Raw genomic sequence first — 15,706 nt, 5'->3', positions numbered from 1 at the left:
TTTTCTTGCAGCTAGTCTGATAAGTAAAGGCTTTTAATTAACCTCTAGTGATATTTGAATGAAAATGGTTATCAGTATGCAAATTATATTTTCTAAGTACATAGAAATAAAGATTTGCTTATTATAATGTGGAACTCTTGAAATTGTTTGACTTGATGCTGATAATGGTGTCTGAAAGAATTATAACAAGTCATACAATCTGTTCCTGTGTCATTTGTCTTGGCTCTTTCCTTTGCCCTTACCTCTATTAGTTAGGAAACCAAGCAAGTATATTCCACATAATGTCCTCCTTATACAGGTGAGTGCTTTGGTTTAGCAAGTTCTGCTCTCTAGCTCTTGTGCCCTTGTAGGTTGAGTGCATAACAGTGTTCAGAAACAGTTTGGGAAGACAAACTGGGGAAGAAGCAGCTGGTCTGCCCCTGCTCTGTAGGACTGATCTTCATGTGTGCCGATCAGGGCACAAGCTGCTGGTTGACTAAGGACAGTTTTATGTGGGCAGGGCAAAGGGTGTCTCTCAAAGCTGTATGCTTTAATATCTTTGGGGTTTAACCAGCCCTGCTGGACTAACATTATGCCTTGCCATGCCAAGGGTGGCTGTGTTGTGTGAGGCAAGTTGTGTAGAAAGATTCGGCTTGAAAATTCTTTGTGTTTAAAGTGGAAGAAGGAAAAAGTTGAGAACTTAAGTGTTTCATAGACATGTGATAACAAAAGATGTTCATGAGCAGTAAGTGTTTTCCTGTTAGGTTCAGTGATGTTTTCTTAGATGCTGTTCCATGTCTTTCAGCTACTAATACTGTACAGCAGATACCTTGGTAACTCCAAACCCACATAGGCATTGTGCTTGTTGAAAACAATGAGGAACGCTATACTGGGTCTGGGTCAGGTGTGTCCAGTCACTGTCCTTTTAGTATGGGCAGCAGAACGTGTATGTAGGAAGGATAAAAAAAGTTCCCTGCAAGAGGGAGGGCATACGTCTGCCGTGATGTAGAGCTGTCTTCCAGTAGCCTGCAGATCAGACTTCTCCCGAGATGGCACTTAAAAGCCTTTTACAGTACTTTCTCAAGCTGTTTCTGTACTAGATAAATCGGTCTCTTTTACTCTACAAGCCTCCAGATTTCTCCTTGCTTGTGTGAGTTTTTGAAAGGTCATCAGGGGAGTTGGAATTGACTTTTGTATACTGGTATATATTTGACTGTTTTCTTATTAATGTTGTTCTCGCCCTAGTATTGTTGCATTTAAGCTGTTTTAGTGTTAGTTTCCAACCTGTAAGTTTCTCTCTCCTTTCCCTTTTCCCTTTCCTGTGGGAGGGGAATGGGACTGAAAGCTGCCCAGTTTTTAGCTACTGATGTGGCTGGGAGGTGGGCTAAACCAGGACAGAGCAGGAGTCATATGCTGTGAAAGGTGGCTTTGACCGATCCAAGTCCGTGGGTTCCATGGAAACCCTTTTTGGGGATAAATGCTCTGCATCCAGGACTTCTGTTGTGACCTTTGTGTAAATAAGGCGGTCTCCTTGTGAGCCTGTGGTATTGTGGAGTTATTAACAGTATCTTCCTGGGCTTAAAATGAGAAGCTTTTGGAGAAAAACATTTTTCTTGGCTGCTATCTGTGCCTTCTACCCCAAATCATAACTACCTGTGTGATCATCTTGTGAAACGAGGGGGAGCAGCTGTGCTTGGTTGAGCTTGGGCTGTCTGCAGTTATTACAGATAGATGAGCAAGTTGTAAAATGCAAGAGCGCTTAGAATTTTTATCTTCTCAAGTGCATTAGACTTCTGTTTTGGTTTTTGTTACACTCCGAGCACTGTTTGCCTCTCTTGTCATTTTCTGTGGGTTTTGTTTGTTTGGTTTTGGGGGCTTGTTTGCTTTTGTTTGTTTGTTTTTAACTTGATCTTTCCCAATTTTCTAACAGGAGTTCACTCAGGATCCTTGATAACTTTGTAGATAGGCCTTTCTCCACTCTGACTTGTCCCTTGTCCTTGCTTTCTGGTTAATTTTATGTCTTCCAGCATAGTTGTTAGCATTTCTGTGTGTGTAGGATACTACTGAAGGACTTCTGGGAACTCTTCAGTTTCCATCTGACTCTTGATTGTGCACTGCCTGTGTGCTTCTCTGGAAATTTTGAAATCTCTTAAGAGGTCACCGTGCTTTTATTTTCTCCCTGTTAAATTTTCTTCAAGTTATTTTCCAAGTGTCTTGTTCTGTTCTGTCACTGGGGTCATATGTGTCAAGCAGAGATGTTGCTTTTTCAAGTCTAGCATTTTCCATATTGCCCTTTCTAGATTGCCCCTTGTAATTCACTTCTACTTCAAAATTTTAAAAGTGTGCTCTTAGTGGATTTACAGGCCACTCTTAGCCTTTTTATTTTATCCTTGACCCTGGAAACTCCTGAGTGTGGAGCGTAAGTCTGATAGTTGTTTTAGTCTGCTGTGTGTGCCACACGTACATAGCAGCGTATCTTGTCTCCAAGCTGTGTGGTTGCATCACTTGGGCTCAATAACAAACTGTTCTATGCCCACCCTGGTTATCTTCTTAGTAATTAACCACTGAGTGGCTGGGCTGGGTTAAGTAGGGAAGGACTGGCTGTCACTGTTAATGTGGGGCAAGTGTTCTGTCCTCTTAAGATTTGGATTGTTTTTGCTTGCTTGTTTCAAGGTGGTTTACTCATAAGCTTGAAGCTTGCTTCCCTGTCGCTCCTGCCGTCTGATTTGCCTGCCTGTTTCAGTCTGGGACCCAGTTTTGCTTTAAGCAAGAGTTGTTACTCCTGCTTCTGATACTTTTGTCGGAGTGTGATCACACAGATCAGTAAATTCTGTGTGTGGGAACTAACTGTAATGTGGCAAGTCCTTGGAGTTTTGTGGGAGGTGGGGTTGTGCGTGAAAAACGTAGTAGCACTGTTTCTACTTCTTTTTCCTTTCTCCCAGATCAAGCACTGCAACTAGCAGAAACTTTACTACCTCTTCAAAATCATCAGCAAGTTCTTATTCCTCAATGTCTGCCACTTCTGTCATTACTAACGGTGATAGCAGTAACTCCTATGGACTGAACAACTCCCACCTGGGCAGGGGGTAAGAGCAGGAATGTTCTTTTTGTTTCTCCATCCTTCATGTGAATGAATGCTCCTGTGTATCCTGTATAGAAAAGGAATGTGATGGTGCCCTATGTTCTGCTATGCTTGTGTACCTGTTATCAAACTTTGCTTTTGAAACCACTATGTTCTGCTGTTCCTTGCTCACTTGCAAAAGTAGCACGTGTTCCAGAGCTTACTAACTCCTAGGGCATTGCCTGATTTTAAGGGTCTTTGGCGTATGAAGGAAAGGGTTATATTCTTTTCTCCATCTGCCAGTGTGGTAGAAGCCTTTCCAGGTAGAGATCATGATTTTCTTATTAGCTCTTACGGTAGATCTTATAGAATCTTGTTGCATTAGGGTAGTGTGCTGTGTACTTGTAGGCAAAGGAAATTAATGTGTTAGGATCCATAAATTAATAATAGACTGTGTAATGGTTAATGTTTCCAAATTTAGCACGTAGGCTTCACATTCCTGGTATTCACTATTAGCCACTATGAAGAAGCAGAAATGTGTTGGCTGACTAAAAAATGTCATTAAACAGTTTTTTGACTTGTATTTGATGTGACTTTTAAAATAGTATTAGGACTCAATAAGCCCATAGTGGAGTTCACTGTGTTTTCTTTCATCCAGAGGTTCTGGATTCGCCTGTAACTCTTACAACTGCAGGGACAGTGCTCCCCTGTTGCAACCTGGACTCTGTGGACTCAGTAACCTTGGAAATACTTGCTTCATGAATTCTGCATTACAGGTAGGAATTGGAAAAGAGCCCTTTTTAGAACTAAATACGTTCTTGCAGAGATTGTGGGTTAAAATTTGTGGAGAGAAAAGCATGTTTTAATGTAATTCAGTGAGGAGACTGGACATGGAATGGGGAAGAAAAAGAGTGAACCAACAAAAAGACAAGCCTACCAAAACAGCACCAAACAAAAAATCAGCTCATATTTAGTTATGCTTAGTACTCTCAGTTTTGGCTCTCTTGTTCACATAGCCAAATCTTACCTCACTTAGATGAGTGTGACCTCTTGCTGTGAGCTTTGAGTCTTTTATTGATTTGGGGAAGCAACTTCCTGTGCTGGTTTTACTTGTGTCCAGGGATTTATGGTGATGCCCCAGAATGTATTGAATCATTACCATAATACACTGATAATAAGTACATAAATAGAGTAGCTGTGGAGGAGTATCCTCCCTGCCTTTAAACTTTGCTAACTTTTTGATGGGGCTTTTTGTAATGGTGTGTGGTCCTTTGTAGGACAAGCTTGTGCTTCACCTCAAGGTTGAACAAGGATGTCTCTTATTTTCACTTTTGCTTATATTAAGATTTCAAGGTTAGAGAGTGGATGTGGGTTGTAGACTTGAGAAGGTTCAAGTGACATCTCTGAAGACCCTTCTGACATGTGCAGATTCCCATGTAATACACCAACTTACCCTACCACCTCAGTTTGAGAAATGAGCTGTTAATCTTTTCAAGGCTTACTTGCTGGTGTTTCTTTTTTGTTTGAACCATGCTCTTGAGGTGCAATGGTTACAGTGTTCCACCCTCCCAATAGTGTTTTTTTTACACTATGTATGTATTCAGAGGCAGTCTCACCAGTATTGTTATAGCTTAGTACATGTTCTGATGTGAAAGCTGGGTTTATTTCATTGTTGCACGGATTTATTGTCCTGTGCAGTAAATTGGTTTTCTCAATATCGCTTTTTCAGTGTCTGAGCAATACCCCCCCGCTGACTGACTATTTCCTGGAAGATAAATACGAAGCTGAAATAAATCAGAACAATCCACTGGGGATGAGAGGAGAAATTGCAGAAGCCTATGCAGACCTCATTAAACAGATGTGGTCTGGGCGACAGTCTCACGTGGCCCCACGTATGTTTAAAGTAAGTACTCCATGTTCTTGTGCTTAGCTCTTTGACCGAAGAAACAGGGAAAGCTAATCTGCCTTTCACATGTTCTGGTGCTGTGAAAGCAGCAGTGACAAAATTCCTTAAGTGTTGTTTCATGTCTTACGTAAATGCTTTTCAGGACACAGGGAGGAACTTGCCAGTGAGTAGTGTCATACCCCAGAATTAGTCATAGAATGGTTTGGGTTGGAAGGGACCTTAAAGATAATCCAGTTCCAGCCCCCTGCCATGAGCAGGGACACCTCGCACTGGATCCAGTTGCTCCAAGTATCATCCAACCTGGCCTTGAACGCCCCCAGGGATGGGGCAGCCACTCTCTGGGCAACCTGTGCCAAGTCTCACCACTCTCAGTGTGAAGAATTTCTTCCTAATGTCTAATCTAAATCTCCTTGCTTCCAATTTAAAGCAATTCCCTCTCATCGCTACATGCCCTTGTAGAAAGTTCTTCCCCTGCTTTCTTGTAGAGCCCATTCAGGTACTGGAAAGTTGCTATCAGGTCTCCCCGGAGCCTTCTCTTCTCCAGGCTAAAGAGAAGTTTACAATGTTAGATGTCTTGGTAGATGACCTTCCAGCCTGAGAGCTGTTTACAGATGCATCAAAATAATGTTTACTACAAAACTGGGCAAGGTCATGTGAATTGCCAGCTGTGAACTTTAATCAGCAAGAAAAGGTGTACAAGTTACGAAGTTAAAGAATGGAATTGTAAAGTGTAGAGCAAAATGCATCACCTTGTCTGTGATGTTGTTTATTGATAAAATGTTCCCAGTGCTTAAATGTAAAAAGCTGCTTTCAGCTGGAATGCTGCAGTATTATATGAACCCCTAAAAAAACCTGTAACAATAATTTGTTTAAATATAATGCAAAGAGCTCCAATGCAGAGCAACGTAGTTAAAGCACGCAAGGAACACACAAAGAGTTTGTTTCTGTAGTGAAATCTCTTTACTCTGAGGAAGAATAGCGTCCCAAATGCACAAAATAAGCAGTGAGCTGATGTTAATGTAAATGTGCCTGGTGTTGCTATTTCAGGTTTTGCATGGTACAATCTTTGAGGGTATTTGGCTTTCAGACCTAGAGTAAAAGTCTTACGGACTACAGGAATCTAAGCTCTGTATACAGAGTCACAGGTAATTCTGAAACAACAAGATATTGTTGAATTTCTGTGACTCGGAATTGCTGGCACGTCATCCACCACTGTTAAAGTTGTTCTGTACGCTTTGTTCAGAGGAAGTACACGAATCTGTAGTGGACATCAGTAAAAGTGCCTTAATGTGGGCTGTTCTTGTTTAAGACTGGAATAGGAATTACTCTTCGTTTCCTGGTAGGGCATTAGTTGTGACTTTTCTAACAGTTGTTTCTGGTTTAGTGACAATGTTTACTGTCTCTGTAATATAAGCAGCCCTTCAGTTTGGGCTCCCATGCAGTCGTCATCTTGAGTGGCTAAAATGTACTAAGCATAATTCTGCAGGTCTGTTGGACTCTGTGTTTATGAGAAAACTAGTGATGGTCACAAGGACTGACCACTCCTTCGGCTAGTTGTTGGTTCTCCCATGGGACCACTTTCTGTTGCTTTTTTTAAAGCAGGAACACTAAGTGGCAGTGCTGTGACATAGCACTAACGGAACAAGATGCTTTGTATGGGTGTGGTGTTTCAGGCTCTCGATAACTCGTGCTGTTGTTTCTTAGCTTCATATCACAATTTTTAGAATAGCTAGATTACCACAGCGAGGATTTCAATGTTACAGCCAGCTTTGTTAGTTCATAAGTATTTTCTGCAAGCATTTTCAGTCATGCAGTCCCCCTGCTTCAAGGTGCTGCCTTATAGCAAGTCTGCATCGTGGGAACTGTAGATTTCTGAAAGAGAAACTAAAGTACAAAATGTACATGTAATGCTCAACTCTTACCTTTGTGCTTCAGACGCAGGTTGGCCGATTTGCTCCTCAGTTTTCAGGATACCAGCAGCAAGATTCGCAGGAGCTCTTGGCTTTTCTTCTAGATGGCTTGCATGAGGATTTGAACAGAGTGAAGAAGAAGCCCTACTTGGAACTGAAGGATGCCAATGGCAGACCTGATTCGGTATGGTGCCCTTTACTTGAGGATAGGGCTGGTGGTGCTTCCGAGGGAATTTAATTGGATTTTGTGACGCTTCCTGGCCTTCCTGCTCACAGGCCACACAAACATCGTCTCTACAAAGTAGTATGTCTACAGGGGGAGAGCCTTGTCATGCTTTATGTTCCCATCTCAGCGTCCTGGTTACTGACAGTAGCATTGCCATGTGTGTATCTATGACACTTATTTCAGTTGATGTTTATATAGAATATTGTATTGTTCTATGAACGAAAAGTGTGATGCTAAGAAGAGCCTCTGGTTGTATTGATGAGACAAAGGGGTGTTATTGGATGCCCTTAAGTGAGGAGTTTATAAATTGTACTGTGAAAGTCTTCAAGAGATTGCAATTTGTCTCCTTTTGTGCTTTCTTTGTGAGACATGTACCATCATTTTCCTAGAAGGAAAGGCACTACTGGTTTCTCAGAAGCTCTAACTGCAGTTGTCTTTCAAAGGCAGGGGGCAGCAGTCCATTCCTCACGGAGGAGGGTGGAGTGTATCTCCTTAACAGATCTGTCCTGAAGAGCAGGGTCCCCCTTTTTGTTAAATTTACCTGCCAGTATAAAGTTTCTGAGTTTTCTTTGATCCCGGTTCCTGCTGTGCAATGGAAGTGTTGGTGAGAAATAACTTCTAATATATATTTTTTCCTTTTTATAGGAGGTGGCAAAGGAGGCCTGGGAGAATCACAGGCTGAGGAATGATTCCATCATTGTGGATATTTTTCATGGTCTTTTCAAATCCACCCTTGTTTGTCCCAAATGCTCCAAGGTTTCAGTGACCTTTGATCCCTTCTGTTACTTAACCCTTCCACTGCCCTTGAGGAGAGATCGTCTCATGGAAGTTACCCTGGTACATGCAGACCCACAGCGCAGGCCTGTCCAGGTGAGACATGTTGAAGGCACAAATTTCTTTGTAATCTGGGTCTTTCTCTTAGGTTTTAAAGTTGAAACTTTTCAAATAACCTAAAGGACATTGACGTCCAAAATCCCTCCGAATCTTTGCTTTGTAAGGTAGAGCTGAGATCCAGAAGACCTTAAAAGAGTGTGTAGCTGTGACCTTAATCGCAGGAGAACTGTGATAAATCCAAGGTTTTGTTTCTGTTTTCTTGCTCTCTGCCTTGCATGGGTTTGTTTTGCCTGGTGTAAGTGTGATATCTTTGTTTCTAGTACCGGCTTGTGGTGCCGATGATGGGGGCCATCTCGGATCTGTGTGAATCGCTCTCCAAGCTCTCTGGTGTTCCTGCAGAAAATGTAAGGATAAATACAACACAGTGATTTTGATAAACGTTTGGTTGAAGCATTTTGGTGGCTGAGCTTTTAGAAGGGTGAAAAGCTGAGCTTAATGAAATAATGGCAAAACCCTAACAAGTTTGCATGCTACTCTTTGATAGCAGAGTAAAAAGATGCATGAAACAACCTGTGTTTGTTCTGATACTTCCATTGCAGTAAGGGGGTTTAAGACAAGGGGCAGAAAGCTAGCCCCTACCCCCAACATTTCTGATAATATAGTTTCTTAGCACTGAGAGGTGTTCAGTGTCTGTTTTGGGTCCACCTCTTCTTGGGCATCCTTTTAATAACAAAGGGATCAGGTGAGCTTTCCCAGAGGGAATGGTTTTCTGGGGTATTTTCATGATGCCAATGTAGCACATCAATTGATTTCAGTTAATTATAGATGTGAGTGATCTGTGCCTGAAATCTTAAGCCTGTTGCCACTTTGATGCTGGGATCTATGCTGCTGTTTTCACCAGGCTGACGTGCAGCTGGAATTGCATCTCCTCAGCACCTCTGTAAAATCAGCCTGTTATTTGCTTAGTTTTTCCTGATGCATCTTCATGAATAAAGCTGATTATCTGCTGGGTGCTCTGTAGATAACAGCGCTGGTGTTGCTGTGCTGAAAACTGTGATAAAGAACAAACAGAAATAAACGGTAGTTTGAATTTAAAGTTAGTTTGCCTGAATTTATGTAAGCTTTTATTATAATCTCTTTGCAAATATCACTTGCTGTTCTAGATGGTGGTGACAGACGTGTATAATCATCGATTCCACAAAATCTTCCAAATGGATGAAGGTTTAAATCATATCATGCCAAAAGACGACATCTTTGTGTGAGTAAAGTGGGAAGATGTCTTGATGCGAAGAATGCAATGAAACATTCGCTTTGGTTTCAGGATATAAAACCTGATTCTTTTTTGTTTTCCCCTTCAAAACCTAATCCTTCCTGTTGACTTTTTGCGTGACTTAGCAGTAATGCGGTGCTTTTCCTAGCAGCAGATCAGCATGTGCAGTGTTCAGTAGGTGTTTTCCTAACACAAAGGAAGTTATAGCCCTGGGCAGTAATGAACTTTTCGGTCTGTGTTCTGCAGTTTGGAACTTTCCACAAGCGTATTTCAGGGGCAGTAATCTGTTTGGATTACACTTTCACTGACATTTTTAGGTAAGATCAGGTTTACTGTGCTTCATCAGCCAAAAGCCTTGAAGCTGTTGTATTAGGATAGCGTGAAGCCTGAGCTGTTGTACTCTGCCTCTCCTAGCACTCATCATCGTTGTTACAGCACTTGGGTAACCGTGACTGGAGGGTCTTGGTAAATTCTTGGCTGTCACTTGCACTATTTGCGTCTTGACTGTAGTTGTGAGGGCCTTCAGGGAAGCTGAGGATTTGGTTGTGCTTGATGTTCTGCATATGTGTGGTGGCTGAGATGTCTCTAGTCATCCCTGAAGTCTGAGGGGAGCAGAAGTCATGTCCCTCTGTTGCAGCTGTGAAATGAAAAGTGTTTCACCTGATGTGCAAAATGGACTTTAAGCCTCAGAACTGAACCTGGGGCTTGTAAGGTCAAATCTAGCCCTTCTCACAAGTCCACCCTTGCTTGTGTGAGAATATTCCAGTGCGAGGGTGTTGCTTCCATACAGTTGTTGCACTGGTGTGCCCTCCTGCACTGGTACAGAGTGTGCCTTCTGCTGCATGGACCACGGTGACTCTGCTGGGTGCTCTCTCTTGGGACCTCGTTGCTGAAGTGTAATGCCCGAGTTATTCTGGAAGTTCTTGTCGTGTTGTGGCCAGTTAGGATGTGTGTGAAGGACGTTTGTCTTCTGTGAAATCTGTTTTGTGAAGTGTTAAGTTGTAAGTAAGTCTGTCTCCAAAGCCAGTAAATCATTGAAAAAACAAGAAGCGTGATGTTACCATGGGAATTACAAAAATACCCCACTCTCCTGCAGGGGTAACACATTGCATGTCCCTCCACAGAAAAAAAAAATGAGTTAGCTCTGGGATGGGGGGAAGCATTCGCTCCACTGGGTATTTTCCTTTGCAGTCACCACTTCCTTTTATGTGCAGACCCAGCTGTAAATGAGGTGATGCTGTGAGTCATAGAGGGAGTGAACTGACCCGGGTTAAAAATAACTCTAGAAGGAAGAGGAGAGGTAGCAGGAGGAAGTTTTGCTAATCCTGTTTTTCCATGTAAAGCTTCTAAGGTCTTTTCAGCACTGTGAGGCAGCCAGGCACCAGGGCAAGGATTAGGAGAAAAGCTGCTCATAGGAACTCCATTTTATGAATGGTGCTGCCAGGAAAGAGATCTATAAAGTAATATTCTAACCCACAGCTAAAACCTGGCCTTTTTTTTATTGAAAGGGAGTCTTGTCTTAAAAACACAACAGAGAAACATTTGTTCATAAGAGCAAAACTTTTTATTTAAAGGCAAATGCGTTGTCACTATTATTGTGAACAATCTGCTTACCTGATCTGGTAAAAGTCTGCTCTTAGGTGTTCTGAGATTTAATTAAGTCATTTTAGAAATGGTAGTAGGAAATGTGAAGGTTCTCAAATTCCACTCTGTTTCTGTCTATTAAGGTCTTATATCTGCTGAAGCGGATGTAAAGGGAGGCATTGACAGTACATCAGTTTTGTGTTAGGATCGGTACAAATGGGAATGATCAGGGTGGGTCTTCAGCTCCAGGTTTCTGAACTGCAGGTTTGAGTGATTGTTCATAGATTTTTACCCTTTTTTGTGGAGCCTGAGCCGAGCAGGCTCTGAGTGTAGTGGCACTGGCAGGAACTTGGAAAATTGTCACTGGATTTAATACTAGCAGTGTTAGGATTTTGGTTTGGGCTCTTGCAAACTGACAATGTTAAGGAGATGCTGAAGGCATTTATTCATCTATTTTTGTCTCTCCATGTGTTATGCGTTTCTAGGCTCTTTCTAAGAAATTATCGTTCTTGATTTTTCTTCGTATTTAGCCCATGGTCTGAGCAATCCTGGAGATGTCAGTGAAGTAAAACTCTTCAGTAAGTTTGAAACTCTCTTGTATGAGGTTTTTTTTTCTGGCTTCCTAAACTTAGGACTGAGAACGTTCTGAGTTGCTTTTGGAGGAGCAGTATTGTCTGTTTGGACTTGGGACATCACTGCTAAAAAGGTACATCACTTCCTAAGAAATGTGACTGTGTCCTGCTGGCTTCAAAAGTTGTTTTCCATTGGGGAAGGTGCTTGTAGCCATGGAGCTGCATCTCTACCTCCTGCTTCTTGCGGAAAGGATGATTTTTTTAATTTTTTTTTTATTTCCTCAAAGTCAGCGAAGCAGACTTGAGTGCCCACTAAAAAGCATTTTGTTCTTGAAGTTTTAAACTAAGGCTGATTCTTTAGGGAAGTGACAAGAAAAGACTTTTGTGACTTGAAGGATGGCTTTGTGTGCCTGCATAGCCCACAAAGTGTTCAGCTTGGGAAAGATTGTCTAGTGCTGCCTGGTGATGTAGCTGTGGGGTGTATTGCTAGTGACGCGGAGTAATGTGTCTCTTCTGTTCCTGAGAGAAAACTGTCTTTGTATCGATAAATGAAGGGGAACAGCTGCCTTTTATTAGGAAATTTAACTGTGTAATGTTCTACACTGACAATATTTTCACCCAAAATTCACAATTTGAAATAAATAACAACCAGTTTCAATAAATCATGCTAACCCATCGAAAATTTATTTGCACTGCTCTTATGCTGGATATTGCCACAAGTGAGACTTTCTGAAGTGTTAAGCTGGGCTGACAAGATAGCAATTGATTTGTTTGGAAGGCAGAAACCCTCAGGAAGCAGCGTGCCCACCATGTCTTGAGAAATTTTTCCTGAGGTTGATTTGAAAGTTGTCTTGTGTAGTAAGACTAAAACATATCAGCTTCTGTTCTGGGAGGACAGAAGTTACAGAGAAGATGAGGTTTTTAATAGCATTACTTACATTACAAGTCAATTAGGAAAGCTGCATCATGTTAGGATACTGTGCTCACTACAGCAAAGGTTGATGAGAGATAAGCCAGCTCTCAGGTGAGAACACCAGACTGGAGAAGGGTATCTGGTGGTCATGGTTCCTTTTGCAGGGCATATCCTTGGCTACTAAATGTTAACCTGGATGTGTTTAAAGTTGACATATAATATGGAACCTGTGATATGGCTGAGAACCATTCGTTGTTTATAGAATTGAAACATCTCTTATATTTAAATTAGCTTGATATTCACTGTCTGTCATACTTGAACTCTTTCCTAGTTCACGTTTTATTCATCCAATCCCTTTTATATACTGAGCATCTGTTATAATTTTCCAATAACGTCCAGTGGCAAGACTTCCCTGTTGGCAAACTGTAACGTGTGGGTCTCATTACTTGTTTGAAGTAATTGAAATTAGACACAAAGCGTCTTTCACTGGTTAGAAAATGAAGTGCAGAGAAGCAAGCAGTTCAAAATAGAGTTAAATCAGTACAGCATATTTAGAAATAACTTTCTCATGTGCATTCCCACAGTTATATTTTAAAATTGCAGACTGCTCAGTGGTTCCTACTGATATTTGAAGTGTTTTCATGAAGGATTTTGCTCCACAGTCATTTAATATGGGAGTCTTTTCATTTGTTCCTTCCTGATAGCCACACTAAGAGGATTTTGAGAGAAGCTGTGAGGAAGACAGCAGCCTTCCATGCCTTGTGCCGGTGTTTAAATCATATTTTTAATCGTGTAACAGTTTCCTTATTTGAAAACTACTTCTCCAATACACTGGCAGAATCAAACCAATGTTGTATTATTGTTCCGTCGTTGTTTGCTAGAGTCTAAGAATGCAAAGAATGAGTGTGTAGTGACAGGCTACAAGGCCCCCAGGCAGGTGCCATCAAATCTTTGTTCCTTACTCTCCTTCTGTCCCTCTAAACAGGACTTTTCTCAGAGTCCAGCGGATCTTCCACCCTGTGATCACCTGGGTGACTCTCTTGTGTAACAGAAATCCGTTGGTTCAATGGTTCTGAAGCTTTAGAGTCTTCTATTAACTTAAATTGGTGCTTCTTGCCTTCTGTACCTTTCTTGGCATCACTTTAAGGTCTCAGGACTGAAAAATTTAAATACAAGTGGTCATTCTCTTGCAGCCTTTCTCCAGGTTTGCTTTCCTGAAAGCAGTTGTCAGGGCTGGGTCTGCATGTGACAACGATGGCCCCATTGTTTCAACAGAGTTCTGATTTTGGACTGTTGTGTGCTCACTGGCCAGCAACTGTCTCAATTTGAAACTTGGAAAAGGATCTGATACTGCAGAAGATCTGTGCCCCAGCCGGGACACGATTTAAAAAAAAAACCAAAATATTTTTTTTCTTGTGTGCTGTCGTCTTGCTTTTGACACCAATGTCAAGTCTCAGCTTTTGATTTAGGCCTCTGTATTGGTTGGGTACTGAGCAGTATATTGAGTCTTCTGAAATGCTTTAGTTGTATCACTGAGCTGGAGCTCGCCCAATGCCTTGCAGGTAGGAGTAGTGCAGCTGGAATGTGCTTTGTTTTTCTTATCTGTGGTTGACACAGGACAAAGGTTTTGTAGTCTGCAGTGTACCGTAGAACAGTTGTGAAACATGCAGTATGTGGCATGTATAGGGTGTTGAGCTTGCAAAGGCGATTTCAGTGGTCAGAAAAGTTGTGTTTTGTTTTTTCTTCCTGTTTCCGCTGTAGGGAGATGAGGCAAGACCGTGTTCAGCTTTCTGTGATTTTTTGCAGGGCACCTTGGACACCTTGAGACAGGCCTTGAGAATTTTTGTGTCCCACTAAAGCGGTGGGTGATAATGAATCTTGGGGGGAGAGGAGGCAAGAACTGGAATCCATTTAGAATTCAAGTTGAATGGACAGTAATTGAGGAAAAAAAACAAACCAAAACTGCCCTGGATAGCTAAGATAGTTTTTTGGTTTTTGTTTTTTTTATTGCTGCTTAATTTTGGGCACATGTGTTCTTGTAGCGTATTGCCTTACCTGTTGTTACTAGGCTTCTTGATACTTAAGTAATTTTAAGTGGCTTTCAGGTGCATCCCAAAATGAACCTGTCTCCTTTTACACAAAAAGACAAAGGTCACCTGAAAGAGGAGGAGAATTTGGGGCTAGAATTCTCCAAGCCTGTTCTTTCTTGAGGCTTTGCACCCATCTCTTTCTCACCATGACAGGCTTGGGAACGGTGTGGTCCTGATGCAGGAAGTGTTTATATTTAGCATCACAGAACACAGGTAGGATGCTTGCAGAAAGAGAGTTTGATAGAAGACTTGAAGCAGGATCACCAGCACAACATGCAGGGGCAGCACAGCCAAAGAACAGTGGGAGTAAGCTGGCTTCTCTCAGCATTGTAAATGTTTCTGTCAAGGCATGTTGTTCCTGCAAATGGACAGGGAGACCTGTGGCAAATGGTCAGAAAGTCCCTTACATAAAGGTGGTCTGCAAATCAATTTGTCAGCATTACTTCAGTGTTTGTGCCGAATGCTCTCATTCTCCAGGCTAAGCAGAGAACAGCATTCGGCACATCACCGAAATGCTTACTATTTCTTTCTCTTAGGTTCTGTGAAGTCCAGCCCCGCTAGGACCTCCGGCTCCCGCTCCATTGTAACACCCACGCATGCACCATGCTGGTGATGTCACATCACCCAGGGATCCTGCTGGAGCTTGGAGCCGGCCTACAAGGGGTCAGGTAAGTACTGCTTGAAAACAAACCCCATAGTCCATTTCAAGGGTATCACTCTGAGTATTTCTTCTTAGTTCTTAAGGCCTAAGAAGAAAAAACTGTTTCGATGAATAAAATAGATACCCCTGTTCTCTTAGCCTGGCTAATGGGGCATTTAATTTCACGTGTATTGTTTGCATTGATAGAAGTTTCACAAATTGATTTGCAGGTCACCTTTAACCTATGAAAGAGTGCATGTTTGAATAAGATCTGTGTGGTTTGCCATACACACAGTGTTTTCTGCCTTTTCACAACATGCTGTGTATTCAGTTTAGATGAGTTCATGGCCTTGAAAAATAATCACTGGCTGCCAAAATGTTAGTTGTGTTGGCATGACTGGGGCTACGACGATTGCTGAACTGAGTGAGTTAGGTCAGCAAACCAGGTGGTCAGGTAGTTTTATATGAAATGTTTGAGATGACTTGAGCTTGACTGATTTAGGAAGTTTGTTCTTGCTTTCTGAAATTGATGTTTTCTTGTTTGAAATGAGGGTTTGCGCCCTTTCCAAAATTAGCTTTGTTTTTTTTTTAAGTTTTCTGGAATTCTTACTAGTTGTGAATGTCCTCATCAGTTTTAATCTTGCTCCCCTGCTTCTACAGGGCAAACTACCGTTGTCGGAAGTTACATTTGCAGTTTCTTGCCTCCTAGTTTACTTGTTTG

General features: G+C 41.8%; 1 protein-coding gene across 2 annotated transcripts in view; it reads left to right on the top strand.

The window, feature by feature from the left end:
• USP4 (ubiquitin specific peptidase 4) overlaps positions 1–15,706 on the top strand; it is a 32,406-nt gene that overhangs the window by 5,913 nt on the left and 10,787 nt on the right. Inside the window, exons 7-13 of one of the 2 annotated variants that reach the window (XM_069865550.1) lie at positions 2,922–3,065; positions 3,699–3,816; positions 4,770–4,943; positions 6,882–7,040; positions 7,728–7,952; positions 8,237–8,320; positions 9,080–9,174. In XM_069865550.1, coding sequence (XP_069721651.1) covers positions 2,922–3,065; positions 3,699–3,816; positions 4,770–4,943; positions 6,882–7,040; positions 7,728–7,952; positions 8,237–8,320; positions 9,080–9,174 — 999 coding nt within the window. The remainder of the gene's footprint in view (positions 1–2,921; positions 3,066–3,698; positions 3,817–4,769; positions 4,944–6,881; positions 7,041–7,727; positions 7,953–8,236; positions 8,321–9,079; positions 9,175–15,706) is intronic. The other variant, XM_069865552.1, reaches the window with a different exon arrangement.

Source organism: Phaenicophaeus curvirostris, chromosome 11, assembly GCF_032191515.1.
Source record: "Phaenicophaeus curvirostris isolate KB17595 chromosome 11, BPBGC_Pcur_1.0, whole genome shotgun sequence".
Taxonomy (NCBI): Eukaryota; Metazoa; Chordata; class Aves; order Cuculiformes; family Cuculidae; genus Phaenicophaeus; species Phaenicophaeus curvirostris.
The sequence above is the reverse complement of the archived record's forward strand: the minus strand, read 5'-3'. Positions and strand labels throughout refer to the sequence as shown.